At 48.1% G+C, this 21,691-nt stretch overlaps 1 protein-coding gene across 1 annotated transcript in view; it reads left to right on the top strand.

Annotated features, from left to right (window-relative positions):
* Positions 1 to 878: 878 nt before the first annotated feature.
* TRPV5 (transient receptor potential cation channel subfamily V member 5) overlaps positions 879 to 21,691 on the top strand; it is a 30,431-nt gene continuing 9,618 nt past the window's right edge. The window contains exons 1-9 of the mRNA XM_043462425.1: positions 879 to 1,109; positions 3,096 to 3,193; positions 3,316 to 3,438; positions 3,892 to 4,029; positions 4,310 to 4,408; positions 4,551 to 4,726; positions 5,107 to 5,253; positions 7,070 to 7,282; positions 20,468 to 20,554. Coding sequence (XP_043318360.1) covers positions 982 to 1,109; positions 3,096 to 3,193; positions 3,316 to 3,438; positions 3,892 to 4,029; positions 4,310 to 4,408; positions 4,551 to 4,726; positions 5,107 to 5,253; positions 7,070 to 7,282; positions 20,468 to 20,554 — 1,209 coding nt within the window. The 5' untranslated portion in view covers positions 879 to 981. The remainder of the gene's footprint in view (positions 1,110 to 3,095; positions 3,194 to 3,315; positions 3,439 to 3,891; positions 4,030 to 4,309; positions 4,409 to 4,550; positions 4,727 to 5,106; positions 5,254 to 7,069; positions 7,283 to 20,467; positions 20,555 to 21,691) is intronic.

The following is a 21,691-nucleotide window of genomic DNA, read 5'->3' as shown; positions in this document are numbered from 1 at the left end:
CTTGGGGATCTCTTGAATGACTACAGTTCAGGAGGTATATCTGAATATATCTCTTTGGAAACAATCAGGAAGAAAAATGGAAACTGTTATATCATAAAATAATTTAACACTGTCTTATCTTTACTCGTGCTCCTCCTGTTTACTCACTCCTGGAGGGAGACCTGTGATTTCCTCCACCGCTGCTCAGTCCCTGCTGCCTAGCCTCTGTGGACGTGCAGGGCTCGCTGGGCTCTCCTCTGCCTGGAAGGGAGGAGCTGGAACAGAAGAGGAGGCCCTGGACTTCTCCAGGAGGAGGGGCAGCCAGGAGACCTGCTGGCTGCGGGGCTTGGGGTACTAGGCAGAGCAAGCAGTTCTGGGGGCTTTTGAGCCCCTCTGTGGAAGAAGAATCAACTGTCCTTGAGCTGTTATGATTATGCTTTACAGACTCTGCTGTGAGAGCATGTAAGTATCACCCCGATTTTACAGATGAGAAGACTGAGGCTCAGAAAGCTCACCTAACTGACCTGCAAGGACCGAAAGCCAGGATTCAAACCCAGACCTGCCTGACTGCAGAGCTGGAGGGCTTTGCTTCTCTACTCCCCTGCATCAGAGGTAATTGCTCAGCTGGCTCGTAGGACCCACCTTTGGGCTCTATCCCAGCTCCCAGGTCAGATTCCTGGGCCCCACCCCTCCCCTGGCCCGGTCTCAGCCGCCCTAGCTCGCTGATAGGAACGAGCTCCCTCCCCCCCGCTGGCTCTGAGGCAGGCTCTGTGCCCCAGGGGCTTTCTCTACAAAGAGCTCCTCCCCTCCAGGTAAAGTCTCTCTCTCCGGGCAGGGCCCCCAGTCCCCCAGTGCACGTGCACACCCCGCACAGCGCCACGCCAGATCCACTCGCGACCCATCCCTCCTCCTTGTCTCCGCTTCAGCTGCCGGCTGAGTCCTAGCCCTGCTCCCTTGAACCACCTCCTCCCCGTGACTGGCCACTGCCTGGAAGGAGAAGACATGGGAGCGCCTCCGTCCAAGGCCAGGGGTCTCTCGATCCAACTCCAGAAACTGCTGACCTCCTGGCTGGTGGGACAGCAAGACTGGGATCAGCGTCTGGACGAGACGTACATGCTGCAGCAGAAGAAGTAGGCTGCCCCCCTTCTCCCTAAGTCTCAAGCCCTCCGCCCACTTGGGTCGGTCTGCCCTGCCCACCAGAGCACCCCAGAGTTCAATGCCCAGTGCTGGGATGGACCCGTGCATCCGTTACGGAAGCCCAGCTCCTGTGTCAGCAGTGGAGGAGGGGTGTGGCATTGGGTCCCGGGAAGGCTGGGGCAGGGTGATGCTGGGGCTCTTGCCTAGTGAAGGTGGGGGCGCTGGGGACCCAAAGATACAAGATGGGAGAAGCCAGCATGTATGTCGGGCGTAACTGGAGCAGGCGGGTGCAGGCTGGCAGGAAATGGGGTGCTGGGGAAGGGTTAAGATCCTGCGGGTTTTAGGACACTCACTGGGTGAGGAAAGAGTGAGGAGTTACTGTTAATGAGAATGAAATTGATGACCTGGCAACAGGGGACAGCTCTGGTTTGTGCAACACCTGGAACTGACCAGCTGACCGTGGAAACCAGGAGACCCTGGGGAGTCCCAGTGGGAACTCCTGGAGCCCATGTGCGTTTCCTGAGTCTCCTGTGTGCAGGCTGTGCTAGATCCCGAGCAGACAGTGAGGCTTGAGCCTGTCCCCGGGACAGCTCCAGTGGGACTGGTGACCCCGAGGGGCACAGCATTTCAGGTCAGCCCTGAGGTCCAGACCCCCGGAAGACTAACGGGAGCAGGGACCCATCCTGAAGGCAGGCTTCTCCCTCGGGGTGTTCGGGGGATTTGGCTCCCATCAGAGAGCTGTCGTTAGCAGATCTGAGCGGGCAGCCAGGACTAGACTCACAGGCAGCGGCTTCCCCAAGCCAGAGGCTGGAGCATGGAGCTGCGTGCAGAGCCTCTGGACCCTGCAGTCCTGGCCCTGGTTGCCCTGAGCTGGGCGCACTCACACGGAGGGTGTGGGTGAGACAGGCAGTAGGCTGGTCCCCACTCCACCTGTTGTCTCTGGAGAGAAATTCAGTGAGGGATGGACCTGAGTCCTACCTTGAGATCAAAAGCTTCTTCAGATAAAAAGCTTCTTTCCCCTGGCTCGGGGGGACCATTGGAAGAGAGGAACTGGGGGCTAGGGGTCATCACGGGAACTGCCCACCGTCAGTCTGTTTACCGGCCTTTCACCTCTCCCCTCCTGACCCTCAACCTGCCATCCATGTGTCCACCTTCAGCACATACTTGCCCAGCAGGAACCGGCTTCGGCATTATCTCTTGTCTGGCTCACCCAGGCCGGAGAGAGACAAAGATTAACCTGCAGAGGTACCACAGGAGGACTGTCTCCGTGAGGCTCCTCCCGCCCACTCCAAGATGCACACACTCGGAGAAGCTCACAGCCATGCCCTTGCTTGGCCGCAGACAGCGCGTTCAGACTCCTGAGTCGAGGGGTGACCCTCAGGGAGGGATGGAGCCCTCGTAGTCCCTCTCGGAACTCTCCTTCCCGGCAGCAGGAATGTGCAACTGGACAGCCCCCGGGGAGTTAGAACTCCAGCAGCTCACAAATCTCCGAGTCCTAATTGCTGGCCAGTCTCTCAGCCCCCTCCCAGTCTCTCTGGCTCCTCTCGGCTAAAGAGAGCCAGTTCAGCAGGCCTGGGAGCAGGGATGAAACCGGGCAGAAATTCCCTCTCCTCCACCCACTCCCGATCCCCAAGTTCCTGAGACATGTACTCAGCTAGATTGACTTGGCCAGGCCCACCAGGACCACCCATTCCCTGGGCCGGGCCCTCCTCCCTCAGGTACTCTGCTCCTCAGTCAGCTGAGCCAGGAGTCCCCCCGCCACCGGTGGGAAGAGGTAGCGATGCCACCCCACAGGGACCCTGAGCCAGACTCTTGCCCCTATCTGACCCCGAGCTAGAGTCCAGGAGACAATGCTGCAACATGTCACCGCGCATTCCGTGTGGCCGCTGTCTGTCCAGGCGGACACGGTCTTTCTTCCTCTCTGCTCTGGGCCTCTCTGACATTCTGTCTCTGCCTGACTCCCATTCATCCTCTGCCAGGATTCGAGAGTCTCCTCTGCTTCGGGCAGCCAAGGACAACGACCTGTGTGTCCTGAGGAAACTTCTGCTGGACCGAAACTGTGACTTCCGGCAACGAGGTGGGATCAGAGTTCGATGTGATGGAGATGGGGCAGAAGCCCCGGCACTCGGAGGGTTTCTGCCGAGGGGCAGTGGAGCGTGTCTCTGGGAAATCTTAATGCCCCTGTCTCCTCCACTCCAGGGGCTGTCGGGGAGACGGCACTGCACGTGGCCGCCCTCTATGACAACCTGGAGGCTGCCATGGTGCTGATTGAGGCTGTCCCCGAGCTGGTCAAGGAGCCTGCCATCTGTGAGCCATTTGTAGGTGAGGTGCCTCCACAGTTTTTCAAGGTGGATGCAAGTAGGGGAGAGTCTGAAGTCACCTCTTACAATGAGCCTCTGAGGTCGGGGAAGGAGTGATGGGTGCTCAGGAGTGTGGGAGGAAGGCAGAGGTCCTGGTCTTGGCTGTGACTGTCTGGGACCTGCTTTAGCCATTTGTTATTTCCCTTCAACTCCTTTCACGTTCCGTGAAGAATAGAACTCTCTCTTTCAGAGCTGCACTAGAGTGATTACCCTTATATGCCATCCCCAGTAGTCAGGAGGCGGGGACCGCTAAATGAACCCGCCTGAGGGACATCTGGGGCTCTGTCTCACACCATTCTGCTGAGTCAAGGGAAGAAATCCATGCAAGGATGTCAGGGATCTCCTGGAAGCCAGGGGGCATGCTGTGTCTCCAGGAGAGCTCGGAACAGCCCTGACGGAGGGCTCCCTTGTCCAGGTCAGACGGCGCTGCACATAGCGGTCATGAACCGGAACGTGAACCTGGTGAAAGCCCTGCTCGCCCACGGGGCCAGCGTTTCCGCGAGAGCTGTAGGCTCTGCCTTCCGCCTCAGTCCTCACAATCTCATCTACTTTGGTGAGAGCCAGGACCGGGGCTGGGAGGATGAGGAGGGGGGCACCAGTCAAGGGAGGGTGGGCTGAGAAGCCTCCGTGCCTGGGGAAGCTGGGAGGGGTCCGCCCTCAGGGCCAAAGGCCGCAGCCAAGCCCCCACTCCCACCCTAGGGCCCCCTCCAGCATCCCCGCCTCTGGTCCTGCTGACGAGGGTCCCCAGAGATGGGGGAGGCAGAGGCGGTCACTCAGAGACACTGCCCGTCCCCTCCTGCATCTCACGCCTGCCCGGGCCTCTGCCTCCCCAGGGGAGCACCCTCTGTCCTTTGCCGCCTGCATGGGCAGCGAGGAGATCGTGAGGCTGCTCATTGAGCATGGCGCTGACATCCGGGCCCAGGACTCCCTGGGTAAGAGCTGGGCTGGAGGGGATGCTGGGAGTGGCAGGGGAGGGGCTGGGACCCCCTCAGGCCCCCCCTGGGGTGGGTGGTCCTGGGGAACAGCAGGGACTCTGGTCCCAGGGGTCATGTGACACCCCGTGTCCTCTCCTAGGAAACACAGTGTTGCACATCCTCATCCTCCAGCCCAACAAAACCTTCGCCTGCCAGATGTACAACCTGCTGCTGTCCTACGACAGGCGAGGGGACCACCTGCAGTCCCTGGACCTCATGCTCAATCACCAGGGCCTCACCCCCTTCAAGCTGGCCGGAGTGGAGGGCAACACAGTGGTGAGGGGCCCTCCCCCAACCCCGCGGGGATCCTTCCCCTGATCTTTCTTCCCAAACTCCCCAAAAGGGTGGTGGTCCCTTACCTCCATCTCCATCACTAAAATCCTCAGCCTCAGGAATTTCTGACTCTGGGGGATTACAGAATCTTACCTGAGAATACCTGCTATGGTAACCCAAAGTTCCACTCCCCTCACCTATTCTCTCCTTTCAGATCTTTATAGGATTTTTGGGAAGGAAAGACAGCCCCAAATTAAAAGGTTCAGGTCAACAGAGGCTTGTCAGTTCCCAGCTGTCCATCAGATCCAAGGAGTAAGTAACCATGCTGTTGCCCTTGACCTGCTCCTTACATGCTGACCCCCGTCTCACCCGTGTCCGCCCAGATGTTCCAACACCTGATGCAGAAGCGGAAGTACATCCAGTGGACATGTGGGCCGCTGACCTCTACTCTCTACGACCTCACGGAGATCGACTCCTGGGGAGAAGATGTGTCCTTTCTAGAGCTTGTGGTCTCCTCCAAGAAACGGGAGGTACAGACACCATGCAGGATTAGGGGCTTTCAGGAGTCTGTGCAGGACCTGTCTGTTTGCCAAGATCCTCGGCTTCAGAGGCTTCCCTGTAATAGATGGGGGTGAGGATAGACTCCTGGGACTTTGGGAGAAATTGCCAATCAATACCGCTTCCCTAACTCCGCTCTCTGCTTAGCTCTGGTCCCTTCTGCTTACCTTTCTCATACTAACACTGCATATGAGGAGTTCTCCAGATAGATGTTACTTCCTATCACTTATTCGTTCAGCATATTGAGCTTCTTGCTGGGTCCCAGACACTGTACCAGGAACTGAGAGTACAGAAATAAATTAAAAAGCATTTCCTTTCAGACAGCTTTGTCAATTTCCCATCCCTGTTCTCAGTAACTATAATAGCCTGCAAGATAAAAGATCACTGGGGTCTGTACTATGAATGGTACATAATGGTGCAATGGTACATGATGGTGCAACAGAATGGAGGTTGGCTTACGTTGGCTTGGATGGACCAGAAAAGACGTCACAGGAGATGTGCTTGAGCTGGGGCTTCTAGGTGGAATTGGGAATCACCAGGCAGATGAGGAAAAAGAGAGCTTTCCAGAGAGGGAAAAATGCATGGGTCATTCAGACAGTGTTGGATTGGGTGATATGAGGGAAAGGAAAGTTTGTTGAAGATTTATAAAGAGAAGAAAATACTGATGCTTTTTGGGACCTCCAAGATGGTGGCAAAATACAGTTTTTACTGTTTATCTGCCACCCGACAATTTCCTAAGAACTCTCTAGAGCCACAAAACTCAGATGATAGCTGGTACTAATGAACAGAGGGTCTGGTTTATCAGAGGATCTGATGAACAAAGTGGCTGGCTGGTATGAACTTCTTCAGAGTAGGATTTCTTAGGGATTGGAAGCCCAGCCTTCACCTTCAGTTCTATCGGGCAACCAAGATTTGTTCATTATGATGAAAATAGAGGCTCTCTGACTGGAGCTTCTTCAACTTTCTGCCTTGTTCTGCCCAGCAGGTCTAGAAACTGCCCCCCTGTCTCTCTCCTACTCTCAAGGCTTGGTGGGAAAAGGTACTTTTTTCTACTAGTGGGTAATCCCTCCAGCTAAGCTCTGACTTTGCCTTTTCCCACTTTCCTAGATGCATCATGCCACCCATCATCCTCTTTCAGGAGCATCTTTAATGTCTCATTGGCTACTTAGATCTGAGCATTAACCTACCCAGCTTAGATTATGGCCACACCCCACTCTCAGAGTCCTCTGATGCTCCTCTCATGTCCATAATACTTGTAGGGCAAATCTGACTACCTGCTTGCTTGAACCTTCCAATTGTTCTCCATTGCATTCAGAAAACAAAGTCCAACTCCTTAGCTAGGCATTCTTGAGGTACCATGATCTGGCCCTCAGTGGCTTCATACAGGATAATGCCTGAACCCTCCAAAAGATTTTGCCATATCCCCCTCATGTGCTAATGTCTTCTCACCCCTTCCTGCCTTGGCAACTGCTGCTACTTTATAAAAGACCTTGCCTAACTCTCCATTCACTCAACTCTCTCAGCCATCTATGTCTCATCCTTCAGAGCCTCTGAGGAGCTCAGAGATCCTGGTATTTACGTCTTCCATGGTTTATCTGTAGCACTAGCATGAGGCACCGCATACAGTAGAAACTGACTAGTCATCTGTAGAAGAAATGAATGAAAAGATGAACGGAATGAATTACACTTGTGCTGATCATGACGCTGCCTGTCTGGGACCCTGTGGGGAACCTGGTGCTGCAACTCACTATGTTGGTCATGCCCTGCTGCCCTCTTCTTCTATGGCAGGCTCGTCAGATCCTGGAGCAGACCCCAGTGAAGCAGCTGGTGAGCTTCAAGTGGAGGAAGTACGGGCGGCCTTACTTCTGCATCCTGGGAGCCTTGTACGTGCTCTATATGATCTGCTTCACCATGTGCTGCATCCACCGCCCTCTCAAGGCCCGTAGTGGCAACCGCACGGATTCCCGAGACGTCACCATATTCCAGCAGAAGCTGCTCCAGGTGACTCTTAGAGGGGATGAGAGGGCTGATAGCACGCGGTGATGGCACTGGAAACCAGCCACGCTGCCCAGGAGATATGCCACTCCCTTGACTCTGGCAGGGGCAGGCTCCTGATCACCTGGACAGAAATTAGGCGGGAGTTAAGAGGACCAAAGCTGGGGCTCAGTGAATACCAGTGGACTTGTCCAGGGAGTGGTGGCTTTCTTGTGAACTTTGAAAGAATGCTTAGTTTACCTGGGCCTTTGTAATATCCCTTGTTACTCACAAAGGTCTGTAGACCAGACCTTTGTAAATGTGACCTTCAACAGAAGTCTTGTTGTTCTAAAGGGAGGACGAGTGTGCTCCAGGTCCATTTTCTGAGTCTGCCAGTGGTCTGTTAGGGTCACACAGACATTCTTCTGACCTGCATTCGCTTCTGAACACAGTTAATATGAGTGCATTGAAAGGGCTGCATCAGCTGTCTGACCACCTGTCAAAGGTGCTGCAGAGGATGCCTGGATTGGGTATCCGTTGGAAGGAAATAGTCTCTGGGGTCGCTTTTACTCTGGTGAGCTTGTCATTCTGTGAGTCACCTTCAGAGACCTGGGGTGAGGATGACTGAGCGGAGATGTGGAGTCAGTGTCCGGGTCTGCTGTTGAAAGGAGCAGACTCCTCGTTGTGACAGAATGAGCAGGCTCTCACGAGTGCTTCTAGGCATGTACATTCAACACTGGGTTAGTTTAATAGGTAACCGAAATTCTTATCCTAGTGACCTGAAAATACCTAAAAGGGAGTGCAGGCATGTGGGCAGAAAGCAAAAGACAGAGGAGGAACAATTTTGCCAGGCAAGTAAGAGCTCAATGGCTAGAGATTTATGCTCAATGCCGAATGGGTCAGCTAGAGGTATAGCTCAACCTGGACTTGGAGAGGGGCAGTTTGGAGGAGTTAAGGAACAAATAACCTGAGTCGAGTTAGCTCAAAGGCAGTGGATACTCAAAGAAAGGACAGGGCAGAGAGCCTTACTAAATGCTGAAGTAGGTCAAGTCACTCCAAGCTTCTAGAATTGCCTCTTGGTGTATCTACAGTGTGCTGTGTGTCCAGAGCCTCTGACTCTCACAAAGCAGGGTTTGCTGCCGTGGAACACAAGGCTGAGTGTGGTGGGGCTGCCTTGTTCGAGGTGGGCATAGGTGCATTCGGGGGAAGCTGGGTTCCCTGTGTCTCAAATGGGACATGAAGGTTGTCCCTGGTGTGGAGACCATACCCCAGGAAATAAGGACATGGAAGGGATGGCCAACTGAGATGGGCCAGCAATAACAATGAAGGAAATGGATGAACATGGGGTTGGCTGGACATTTCCAGTGTTCCTGACTCTGATTCCTCAGATGCATTCTTTCCCAGCCTTCCTTTGTTTCAGGCTGACTGGGGGGATTTTCTGGGTCTAGACTGTAGATTCAGAATGTAGATAGCCTTCTAGCCAAAGAGTTGGGTGATGCTGAGCAACTGATTACCACCAAGACTCCTTCTTCTCTCTTACCTTCTTAGCACTGTGTCTCTTTCTCTCTGTGGGAGGACTAATTATGTCCCTGTGAATATAATGTTCCTTTGACCCAAATTGTCCAGATAGTCTAAATTATTAGCAGCTACTTCCCCTTGCCTCAGGACTAGATGAAGCATAATTATAGCTAAGTGCTCTAACTTCCTTTGCATTTTCTCTCTTTTTCATCTCTTTTCCCCCTTCAGCATCCCCCTTCAGCATTTTCACCCTTTTGCTCACTTTGATAAAATCTACTTTAGCCAAAATAGAAGACTCATGACTTTTAAATATTTTCTTGGTTGGGGTAGGTGGGGCTTAAGAAGGCAGCTGTGAGCAGCTTGAATAGGGAGGAGTATCAGCGCAGGTCTGTGTTTTTTTGGCATGAGCCCTTGGGCCTTGGTCCTGAGTTGATGGGGCCCATGTGTTCCTCTTAGTAGGAAGTCAACTGGGATTAGATCAGGGGCTCCCAAACTTATCACCATGACTTGAAAGATTCTGCTTTCATGATGTACCACATTTGTTGAATAGTATGGAATTCTTTTCTTTTATATTTCTATTACTTGAGAGTCTTAGAAATATGAAAATGTACCAACATAGGGTTTTAACTTGATTAATGCAGTTGTTGCCATATTAATTAGCCTATAGAGCTTTTTCTTAGATAAATGAGTACTTTTATATCAAATTCTATTAATAAATCTGGACTCACAGAGCTCTCAGTCACTGTAGGGTTTTCTCTGTGGGTCTGATGGGATCTAGAAAACTCACTGGACTCCATGACAGTAGCCCAGAGCACCATCTCAAAACACTGGAAAGGAAACAAAATACTCCTTTATTTATACAAGATGGCATAAACTAGGCAAAAGCAAGTCATAGGAAAGGGTGGAGTTTTGGAGCTATTTTAAGAAATGTCTTCACTCTAGGATGCTTCATTGCTCAGCCGTAAAAGTTATGCTATTCCTGGACTTCCCAAGAACTCTCTTAATCAATAAGAGTTAATTTCCTGTCTTCATTCAATGTTTACTTGGTTTAGGCAGAACAAAGTGCATTATAATCCTAGTTCTCCTAGACTGCCAAGTGAGCAGAAAGTTCGAAGTCTGGGATTAGGTGGCTTAGATTTAAGTCCTAACTCTAAAACCAAAGAGCTGTTTGACTTGAACAGATCCTATCTCTTGCTAGATCAGTAGTTTTTTAACCAAGACTGCTTATTAGGGCTTCCTTGGTGGCTCGGTGCTAAAGAAACTGTCTGCCAATGTGGGAGATGCAGGTTTGATCCCTGGGTTGGGATGATCCCCTGGAGAAGGAAATGGCAACCCACTCCAGTACTCTTGCCTAGGAAATCCCATGGACAGAAGAGCCTGGTGGGCTACAGTTCATGGGGTCGCAAAGAGTCGGATACGGCTTAGTAACTAAACAACAACACCAACACATAAGAAACATGGAAATCTGGTTAAAAAAAAAAAAAAGTTACAGATCTAAGCTGCCCCATACCTGAGGCATCAGAATGTCTGAAATGGTGGCCCCTGGCAATGGTGTTTTAAGAAACTCCTTGACTGATTCTCATACACAGCTTGAACTGAGCTCTTCTAAGCTTTCTAAGGTGAAACTGATCACTCTGATTGTTTAGACTCCTGATTTGCTTTTCAGCAAGAGGGCATTGATCTCCCATCATCAGATTTCCTTTCTGTGTTTTGATGATTTTCCTTGATCTCTCCAATGCCCTTTGCTTTGCTCCAAATCACTTTGTTAATTCATTCATTAAACAAACCACTACTGAGAGCCTAAGGGTGCCCCAAGCATTATTGTAGGTATTGGAAACTCAACCTGGTCTGAGCAAAACACTTCACCACTGCCTTTTGGTGTTTGCAGACTGATTGACATTAATTAAATGAATAGAAATTTCACTGCAAACTGTGATTGTTACAATTCACATGAGTTTTTCTTATGATAAGAAGACAGGATACTGAGAGATTCCTTGGAGGAGGAAATGGCAACCCACTCCAGTATTCTTGCCTGGAAATTTCCTTGGACAGAGGAGCTTGGTAGACTACAGTCCATGGAGTCACAAAGAGTCAGACACAACTGAGCATGCATGCACAGATGGATTCAAGGTGGAAAGTGAGTTCTAGGGAGAGACAATGCATATACAAAGGCCCTGAGGCAGGAAGAGCCTTGTGAATGTCTAGGAACTGAAAGAAGGCTAGCTAGGATAGAGGGAGCTGGGGCAGGAGCCTCCAGATTAAGTTGTCCCAGCATGTCTTTCCCAAATCATGTAGGACCTTGCTGGCCATCCCAAGGATTTTACTCTTTATCCTAAAGCTAATGGGAGGCTCAGGATTTTAAACAGGGGAGACACTTGATAATACTTTTGTTTCAGAACAATGTCTCTGTTTGTAGGGTGGAGAACAGGTTTGAGGGGGCCAGGGAAGATGTGGGGGACCAGCTAAGAGGCTATTACAGTTCAGTGAAGAAAGAGAATAGTGGTGGATTGGCCTCAAGATGTAATGGGGAGACTGAGAGAAAGGGTTGGCATCAGGGCACTTATCGAAGGCAGAATCATCACTACTATACAATGGATGGGATGTAGGTAGTCAGGGAGAGGACGTGGCAGGAGTGACTCGTGGGTTCTTTTTATCTGAAATCATCCTCTACCTGTCATGGTCAGTGAGACTGCTTTTCCTACACGTCACAATTCCTCACACACTCCGCTATTCAAAGTGCCAGTTATTTGAAACCCAGCTGTACACCAGCTCGACCCTGCTTTACTTGGAGGTCCTACCCAACTCCCTTTGGAACAAGCACAGCAAATTAAAGAGAAGACAGAGGTGGGAGAAGCAGACAGCCCGGGAGGTAAAAATAACATCTATTGGGCGCTGGGTTTGAGCACTGGCCATGCATTTGCCGGTGCTTCTGAGATCTTGTGAAAGGGCAGATTCAGAGAGGAAAGCTGATGTGGGCCCTGAGTTTCTGCGTTTCTGACTCGCTGCTGGTGTTGTGATTCTGTGGACAGCATTATGGATGCTAAAGTATGATACCGGGTGATCCTCATAGATGCCCTCATAAGTAAATGAGATTTTTATACACATTTTAAAGATGGTGAATCTGAGGTTGTGAGAGGTTAAGTCCTTTGGTAAAGATGCTCGACCAGTAAGGGCAGTGCTGGTTGGGCTTCTGGTCTGGTTCACTTCAGAAGCTTCAACTTTAATACAAAGCCAGGTCATTTCTCCCTCCAGAGAAATATGCTGGATTCCAGGCTTCTTCCTCAGAGGGACCCACTGCTTGAGGAACTCCTGTTTCCAGGCTTTGATGGGTAGCCAGCGCCTGCCACACTCACCTGTACCTGGGCACACCTGATATTTCCCTGGCAAGATAAGAGGTGCTGGAGTGCAGGGGAGTCAGTCAGACATGGAATTGCCTCCGACCTGTAGCCACTGAGCTACTGCCTATGCTCTAGTGTTGATCATCAGTTCAGTTCAGGTCAATTCAGTCACTTAGTTGTGTCTGAATCTTCGTGACCCCATGCACTGCAGCACGCCAAGCTTCCCTGTCCATCACCAACTCTCGGAGTTTACTCAAACTCATGTCCACTGAGTCGGTGATGCCATCCAACCATCTCATCCTCTGTCATCCCCTTCTCCTCCTGCCCTCAATCTTTCCCAGCATCAGGGTCTTTTCCAATGAGTCAGTTCTTCGCATCAGGTGGCCAAAGTATTGGAGTTTCAGCTTCAGCATCAGTCCTTCCAATGAATATTCAGGACTGATTTCCTTTAGGATGGACTGGTTGGGTCTCCTTGCAGTCCAAGGGACTTTAAAGAGTCTTCTCCAGAACCACAGTTCAAAAGCATCAATTCTTCAGCTTGTTGATCAACATGGGCCCCAGCGTTTATGTGATTAACCTTTTGGTGGCTAGGGTAAGTCCTGCTTCTGTGGGAATGGATAAGCATGCCTCCGTAGAGAGAAGACATCTGCTGGGTTAATTTTCCTGAGAGAACACAGAGATGAGGACACAAAATAAGCCCCTAAAGGTAGACTTATATGGGAACCATGAGATCTTCCTCCCTTTTTGGCCCAGTGCTTCTCACGTGGGGATCTATAGTAGAAATATTTACATCTTAAAAAAAAAAAAAAAGATGCTTGGTTCCTGCACCAAATTAGAGTCTCCAGGGTTGGCCCAGGCATATGTGTTGTGACAAAGCTTCCCAGCCAATTCTTGTATGTATGTATGTATGTATGTATGTATATATGTATATGTATGTGTGTATACGTGTATGTGTGAATGTGTGTGTGTGTATGTATGTGTATATGTGTGCACATGTGTATGTATATATTCTGGCTGCACTGAGTCTTCATTGAGGCACCCGGGCTTTTCTAGTTTTGCAGTGAGCAGGTGCTGGAGCTTGCGGGCTTAGTAGTTGCAGCACATGTGCTTGGTTGCAATTGCTTAGTTCCCCAACCAGGGATCGAACCTGGACCCCTTGCATTGGGTGTATGGAGTCTCATCCACTAGATCACAAGTACCACCCCCCCCCACCCCCGCATCTGATTCTGATGGGCAACCTGGTTAGGAATCCCCACACAGTTTAGAGGATGAGAGGAATGAATGAATGAATGATGACCAAGCAGGTCTCTTTCTGGGAGCTTCATCCCTCTGCAAGAATCTTGGGGAGAAGGAGAGGGTCTCGGATGGGGCGTGACAGCTGTTTCCGGTGCCTTCCCCCTCCTGATGGTTGCACTTGCTCCCACACTTCCCCACAGTGGTACCTGGGCCCTGCTAGGCCCACCCTTCTCTGGGCATTTCCTTCAAGACAATGAGCTCAACCAGCTGGTGAGCGGGACACTCTCTGTAAGCTGATTCTTAACAAAGTAAGGCCAGTCAGCCTCCAAGGGGCTCTGGCCGTTGACAACTCCTGAAATCCTAAGCCATACAAAGGGGTTAAGAACTCTAGTCATTGTTGAAAGATGCTTATTTTTTAAAGCAGCTGGGGGGAGTAGTTTCTCAGTGCATTATTAACTAAGGCTGCTTAGGTGACCTTGAGCTAGGAATCTGGAAATTCCAGGCGAGCCCAGTTCGTCATCATCCTTTCTCCATCTACCTCCCTGCTCTTGCTTCCTGGTTCCCCTCTGCCTGCCTCCAGCTCTTAGATCATGCTCAGCAAGCTCCTGTCTGTTTTCCTGCTCCCTTCTTTCCTGCCTCCCTTGTGAATGCAGCATCTACTGTGTGTGCATTGTAGATGAAAAGAAGGAGTTAGAGGTCCCTGCTTTAAGGGAGCTCTAAGAGTCCTGATGTGACAGAAGGTGTCCAGATGACTGCAGTGTGCTGGGGAAGGGCTGTGGCCAGAGACTGGCAGCGTGTTCCTGCAGGGAGACAGCTGATCTGGGCAGAGGGGCAGGGAAGGAGACCCAGGAGGAATGCTGTGACCTGGGTCTTGAGGTTAACGGTGAACCAGAAAACTCTGGTGGAGGAAGGCATTCTGAGAATAGGGCACAGTTCATACGGAGACCTGTCTTACCAGTTGAGGACCCCGGTAATCAACATGGCTGGAGCCGACACAGAGTATGGGGACCCAGGGCAGGAGCCAGATCAGCAAAGCCATTGTGCTGAGTCTTATATTTTAAAAATAGAGGAAAAGGAAGAATAAAATATAAGACTTTTTCCCTCTTTTTTTGGCTTACCAGATAGCATGTGGGATCTTGACTCCCAGACAAGGGATTGAACCCGCACCCCCTGCGATGGAAGTGTGACTAGACTTCCACTAGACTAAGGGAAGTCCCTTAGTTTTTATTCTTATCTCACAAAGCACAGTTCTAACTAAAAGAACACATGTGCAACCTCAGCAAGGGTTCTGGGCATCACACTTGGTAGTCTGAATATTTTTCATTCCTGTTTCACAGTGAGCACTTCTAAGTAAAGAATTCATGCCCATGACTTAAAAAACCCAGTGGCAGGTATAATGAAGACCAATAGCACACTAGCCTGCCCACCTCACTCACACTTCTTGGCAGCAACTAGTTTTTACCTCTTTAGGCCCTTGGTCCCTGTTGTATCACTGAATAACCCACTTCTATCTCTATAACTAAATTTAGACATTAGCTATTGAATTTCTACTATGATAAAGATTTAGAGAATACTCATCACTCCCATCTCCCCCCTCATTTTTATTCCAAAGACATGCTGGAACTAGGAAAGGTATTAAGCAGAGAACCAGGTCGTGATATATGCATTTGAGAAGGTCAGTGCAAAAACGAGGTAAGGAGTGGGTTGAAAGAGGGTCAGTGGGTACAGGGTGCCATGGGTTTGTTTGCTTTAAGGCAGTGGTGCTATGGATTGAGAGCCAGCGGAGCATTTGAGAGAATTTGGGAGGCTAAATGAACAGGACTTTAGCAAAGTGAATTTACACTTAATTCACTTTGCTAAACATACCCTTGGTCCCCAAACTTTTTCATAAGAACCACAAATCTAGAGAGCTGCGGATGGGTCTTTCCATGTAAGACAGGAAATCTTGAATGCAATCTCTGAAGAATAAAATTCTAAAAAATTCAAGAAAAACTTATTACCACTTTGAGCTTAGGGTTTAATTCTAGAAGTGCAAGAGTGGTTGATGAAAAGGGGATTCTGATTGTCAGTTTAACAGACCTCAGAAAGTCATTCATTATAATTCAGTGCCCCTGTCCATTTTTAAAACACTAAAACCTTTCTCCACTTTGTAAAAGAGTATCTCTTCCAAACAAGAGCCAACATTATACATGAGTGTGAAATATGAGAATTCCTCTCAAAATCAAAGAAAAGGAAAATGTTTTAAAAGATCACTACTATCATTATTTTTCAGCTTTACTGAGGTATAATTGACAATTGATATTGTAAGGTATTTAAAGTGTTCATTGCAGGGATTTGATGTACATATACATTGTGAAAGGATTCCTATCATCTATTAACAGTCATCACCTCACATATTTATTTATTTTGGTGAGAATAATTAAGTTCTGCTCTCCTAGCAAATTTCAGTTGTATAATGCAGTGTAATTAACTATAGTCACCTTGTTTTACCATCAGACCTTATTCCCCTTATAGCTGAAATTTTGTATCCTGTTACCAATCTCTCCTTATTTTGTCTGTGCCCCCAGCCCTTGGCAACCACTTTTTTACTCTCTTTTTCTAGGAGTTTGCCTTTTTTTTTATTCCACATGTAAGTGATACCATGCAGTATTTGTCTTAATCTGATGGGCTTATTTCGCTTAGCTTAATGCCGTCAAGTCATCCATACTGTTGCGAATGACAAGATTTCCTCTTTCCTCATAGGTGAATAATATTCTGGTGTATGTGTTTACACACACATATACATGTGTACCTGTATGTATACATATGTATGTGTGTGTATGCGTGGGTGCTAAGTCACTTCAGTCCTGTTGGACTCCTTGCGATCCTATGGACTGTAGACCACCAGGTTCCTCTGTCCATGGGATTCTCCAGGCAGGAATACTGGAGTGGGTTGCCATTTCCTACTCCAGGGGATCTTCCCAAACCAGGGATCAAACCCACATCTCCCATGTCTCCTGCATTGGCAGGCAGGTTCTTTACCACTCGCACCATCTGGGAAGCCTCTGTGTGTGTGTGTGTGTGTGTGTGTGTGTGTGATATGTATATCACATCTTTGTCCATTATTGATTGATGGACACTTAGGTTGTTCCTAGAGCTTTGCTACTGTGATTAATGCTGTAATTTACACAGGAGTGCAGATATCTCTTCCAGTTTCTGTTTTCGTTTCCTTTGTTTATTTTTTTATTTATTTTTAATTGGAGGATAATTGCTTTATGATGCAGTTCCTTTGGATATATACCTAGAAGCTGGATCATGTAGTGATTCCATTTTAACTTTTTTAGGGGCCTCTCTTCTGTTTTATACAGTGGCTGCACAAACTTACATAGTGTACAATAGTGTGCAAGGATTCCTTCTTCTCTGCATCCTTGTCAACAATTTTGATTTTTTGTCTTTTTGATAATGGCCATCCTAGTTGGTCTGAGGTGATATTTCACTGTGGCTTTGATTTGCATTCCCCTGATGATTAGCGATGCTGAGTACCTTTTCTGTACCTTTGGCATACAAATGCCAGCCCTTTGTATGTCTTCTCTGGAAAAAAGTCTGTTCAGGTGCTCTGCCCAGCTTTTAACTGGATTGTTTGGGTTTTTTGCTACTGAGTTGTACGAACTGCTATTCTTTTCATTGCAGCTTTCACACATGCATGTTACTCTTTGTTTTCTAGAGAGAGCAGTTTTATTTAAAAAAAAAAAACCTATGAAAGGGTCTGTGTGGTGGTCTTGGCGAGCAGCAAGGAAGGGGGCTTACAGGAGAGTGTGGTGCTCTGCAGCCTCCTTTAAAGGAAAGGACCTGTGGGGACCGAGAGCTGGAGACAGCTACTTTAGGGCAATCGGACACCAAGTGTGTGTATGTGTCCAGTCGCTGAGTTGTGTCCGACTCTTGCAACCACATGGACTGTAGCCCACCAGGCTCCTCTGTCCATGGGATTTTTTCAGGCAAGAATACTCGAGTGGGTTGCCATTTTCTTCTCCAGGGGATCTTCCCAACCAAGGGATCCAACCCACATTTCCCAGGTCTCCTGTATTGCAGGTGGATTCTTTACCACTGAGCCACCAGGGAAGCCCCAAACCAAGGGGAAGAGAGGCCAAAGCTTGGCGTCTCTGGACACCTCTGTTACTAGTGAACTTGAGCAGGGGAACTCCTGCTTGGAAAGGAATCTGTTGAACAAGCAAAGTGGTGCTCAGGAAGGGCAGACCCAGGAGGAGTATATGGTAAACAAAACTATCCCCAGTATTCTTCATTAGTTGGGTTTTTACATTTTCATCCGAGGAAGAGAGTTGATACCATTCTCCTTCTGTCCTCTAGGGGCGCTCTAATCCCCACAAAGCTCCCGGCCAACAGGTACCCTCCTCTTCTTAGCAGACCCAAAGAAAAAGTTGTTGGCAATTTTCCAGCCATATGCAGCCAAGTTCCTGGATTCCCTGGTGGCTCAGATGATAGAGTCTGCCCGCAATGTGGGAGACCAGAGTTCGACCCCTGGGTTGGGAAGATCCTCTGGAGAAGCAAATAGCAATCCACTCCAGTACTCTTGCCTGGAAATTTCCATGGATGGAGACTGGTGGGCTATAGTCCATAGGGTCGCAAAGAGTCAGACACGACTGAATGACTTCACTTTCACTTTCATGCAACCAAGGTCCAAAGTTTTCTTAAAAATTGTGTATAGACACATATATGGCACAGATGCCATTATTTTATTTCTATATCTAGTGTTATTTTGTCCCCACAATTAACAAACTTATTATTTATCCTACTACCTGATTCTCAAAAGGAGCTGGCCTGTTTTACAGTGAAAGACAGATGCAACAGGAACATTAAGATAAAGAAAAAGAATAAGATCTATGATCTGAATCTTTGGATGGAGGAAAGGGTATTCAACGAGTTGTTAGGGCTGGAGATTTAAAAAAAAAAAACGAAAAAGACTTCTGAGCTTCCTTGGAAGCAAAGCAAAAGGGAAATAGCTCACTATATGATAAAATAAAATTGTCCAGTTTCTCAAGAGAAGTAAACATCAGAAAAGTTGGCATAACATCAGTTCTTTAAGGACAGCAACAGCAAAAGAACTGAAGCCTAGTCAGATTGTTAGAGAACGTTGTTTACTAAAGGTACATAGTCACCAATCCCTTTCCTGCTCTTCCCTGGTCCCACATGACTTGTCTGAAACATTTCTACTGTCCCTTAGTAACTCTGGTTCTATGCTTCCCTAGAGACTGTATCCTTGGCTTCTTCTGAGCTGACACACACCCTCTTAGAGGCCACAGGATACTTGATGGGTGCCTTCTTTATACCCTAGAGCACCTCCTGAGATAGTGATTTAGTTGCTAAGTTGTATCTGATTCTTGCGACCCCCCCCATTGACTGTAGCTCTCCAGGCTGCTCTGTCCTTGGACTTCTCCAAGCAAGAGTACTGGAGTGGGTTGCCATTTCCTTCTCCAGGGAGTCTTCCTGACCCAAGAATTGAACCCAGTTCTCCTGCACTGCAGGCAGATTCTTTACTGATTGAGCCACCAGGGAAGCCATGAACACCTCCTACTACAAAGCATCTCTTCCTGTTTCAAAAGCTATGCCTCTCACTGGACCAGTGAGTACACTGCTGAAGTAGCCCACAGAGGTCCCGTTTATCAGTAGAACAAAGATGACTGGTGATTCTCATGCCTAGTGAGGGATCCCATTCTCTTCAGCGGAAATCATCCCAAGTCTTGTCTTGGGTGCACAATTCAAAGACATGACCTTGGAGAACAGAGTTCCCAAAAGTCTAAGGGGGTACTCGCATGTGTTGAAATTATTTGTTCAGTTTCATCTGGGAGTTATATGTATGTGAACAGTTTTCCAGAAAGAGGGCCTGTGGTCTTCATGATATTCTCAGATGGGCTCATAACTTCAAAAAAGCTAAGGAACATTATTGTAGAATTTGATTGCTGCATCTGGGTAACACTGCAAGCTTTTAACTGTGAAGTAAGGTGTGCAGAGGAGGATGGTTTTTATTCATGTTGACCTTAGGCCTATACTGTTGACACCTACCATCCAGGATAAGGTAGAGTCCTTCCTTAGAATTGAAAACCATAGCGTGTCTCTAGCCCTTTTCTGTATTGCCAAATCATAATCAAACCACAATGAATTTATCTATGGAGCTTCCCAGGTGGTGCTAGTGGTAAAGAACCCACCTGTCAGCACAGGAGATATAAGAGACACATGTTTGAACCCTGGATCGGAAAGATCCCCTGGAGGAGGACATGGCAACCCACTCCAGTATTCTTGCCTGGAGAATAGAGGAGCCTGGCGGGCTACAGTCCACAGGGTCAGAAAGAGCCAGACATGACTCAAGTGACTTAGCACAAGGCATGAATACATCTATAGTGCTCTGTGGCTTATAATACGTCCAAACACACCATCTGATTTGGTCTTCACAATAACCCCAGGAGGTAACCATTATAGTCTCCATTTTACAGATAAGACACCCCAAGCTCAGGGAGTTTTAGTGACTGATTCAAGGTCTCACTGGAGCTAGCAGGTTCTGGGTCCATCCCAGAACCCGAGTTCTGTGGTGTGTTTATATTTTACCTGCTGGGAACCACAGCAAGATTGGAAAAGCTGGCCTTTCAGCATAGCTGAAACCAGGCCAAGCCACTCTTCCTGTTGGTTTAACTTTCTTAACTTGATGCACTGAAATGTGACCTCAGCCCCTCAGTACACACATCACCATAAGTTACAACTCAACAGCATAAGAAGTGAGTTGTTAGGTGGTAACTCAATTTGTTAACATATGGAACATATATATTGTATTGGGTTGGCCAGAAAGTTCATTCAGATTTTCCATAAGATGGTATGGGAAAACCTGAATGTATTTTTGGCTAACCCAGTACATTGCATCTTGGTTTACTTAGACTCACGCCCTGGTCACAGACTGAGCTGCAATGACAAATACAGTGGGGGTGGGGGGATGGGTGGTGATGTGGTAATGGTGGTGGTAAGGGGAGCTCTTATTCATCTTGGATATAGTTGAGTTGCTTTAGACCACTTACTCAAAAAGATTTGCCTCTCAGTCCATCAGAAAGCACTTCTGATCCTGAATGTCTCACCACAGGAGGCCTACGTGACTCAGCAGGATAAAATCCGGCTGGTGGGGGAGCTGATGACGGTCCTCGGGTCAGCGATCATCCTATTCCTAGAGGTGAGGTGCAGTTGAGCCCTCAGACTGAACTGAAGTATTTTACCTTTTTTTTTTTTTTTTAACACCAAAAACACTTTGTATTGTGGCATAGCCAGTTAACAATGTTGTGGGTGGTTCCAGGTGAACAGTGAAGGGACTCAGCCAGACACAGACATGTATCCATTCTTCCCCAAACTCGCCTCCCATCCAGGCTGGCACATAACCTTGAGCAGAGTTCCCTGTGCCATCCAGTAAAGTCGCGCTGGTTATCCACTCTAAACACAGCAGTGTTTATACATGACCTTCCTGAAGTCCCCAACCACCCCTCCACCCCCAGTGACCATGAGATTGTTTTCTGAGTCTGTGAGTCTCTTTCTGTTTTGCAAGTAAGTTCATTTGTATCATTTCTTTTTCGATTCCACATATAAAGGACGTCATATGATAGTTCTCCTTCTCCATCTGACTCACTTCACTCAGAATGACACTCTCTAGGCCCATCCATGTTGGCACAAATGGCCTTATTTCATTCATTTTAATGGCTGAGTAATATTCCATTGTGTGTGTGTGTACACCACATCTTCTTTATCCATTCCTCTGTTTATAAACATTTAGGTTGTTTCCACGTCTTGGCCATTGTAAACAGTGCTGCAATGAACATTGAGGCACATGAATCCCTTCAGATCCTGCTGTTCTCTGGATATATGCCCAGGAATGGGATTGCAGGGTCATATGATAGTTCCATTTTTGGCTTTTTAAGGAACCTCCATATTTTTCTCCACAGTGGCTGGACCAGTTTACATTATTGTTTGTGGATTTTTTGATGGTAGCCATTCTGATCAGTGTGAGATAATATCTCATTGTAGTTTAGATTTGCATTTCCCTAATAGCTAGCTATGTTGAACATCTTTTCATGTGCCTATTGTCCTCTTTAGAGAAATGTCTACTCAGGTCTTCTGCCCATTTTTTGAGTGGTTTGTTTGTTTTGATGCTACTAAGTGTCATAAGCTATTTGTAAATTTTCGAGACTAATCCCTTAGCAGTCATATCATTTGCAAATATTTCCTCCCAATCTATGGATTGTCTTTTTGTTTTTTGTTTCTTTTTCTGTGCAAAAGTTTTTGAGTTTAAGCAGGTCCCACTTGTTTATGTTTGCTTTTA

The sequence above is a fragment of the Cervus canadensis genome, chromosome 3, assembly GCF_019320065.1.
Source record: "Cervus canadensis isolate Bull #8, Minnesota chromosome 3, ASM1932006v1, whole genome shotgun sequence".
NCBI classification, from domain to species: Eukaryota; Metazoa; Chordata; class Mammalia; order Artiodactyla; family Cervidae; genus Cervus; species Cervus canadensis.
This window is presented reverse-complemented; position numbering and strand designations above follow the sequence as displayed.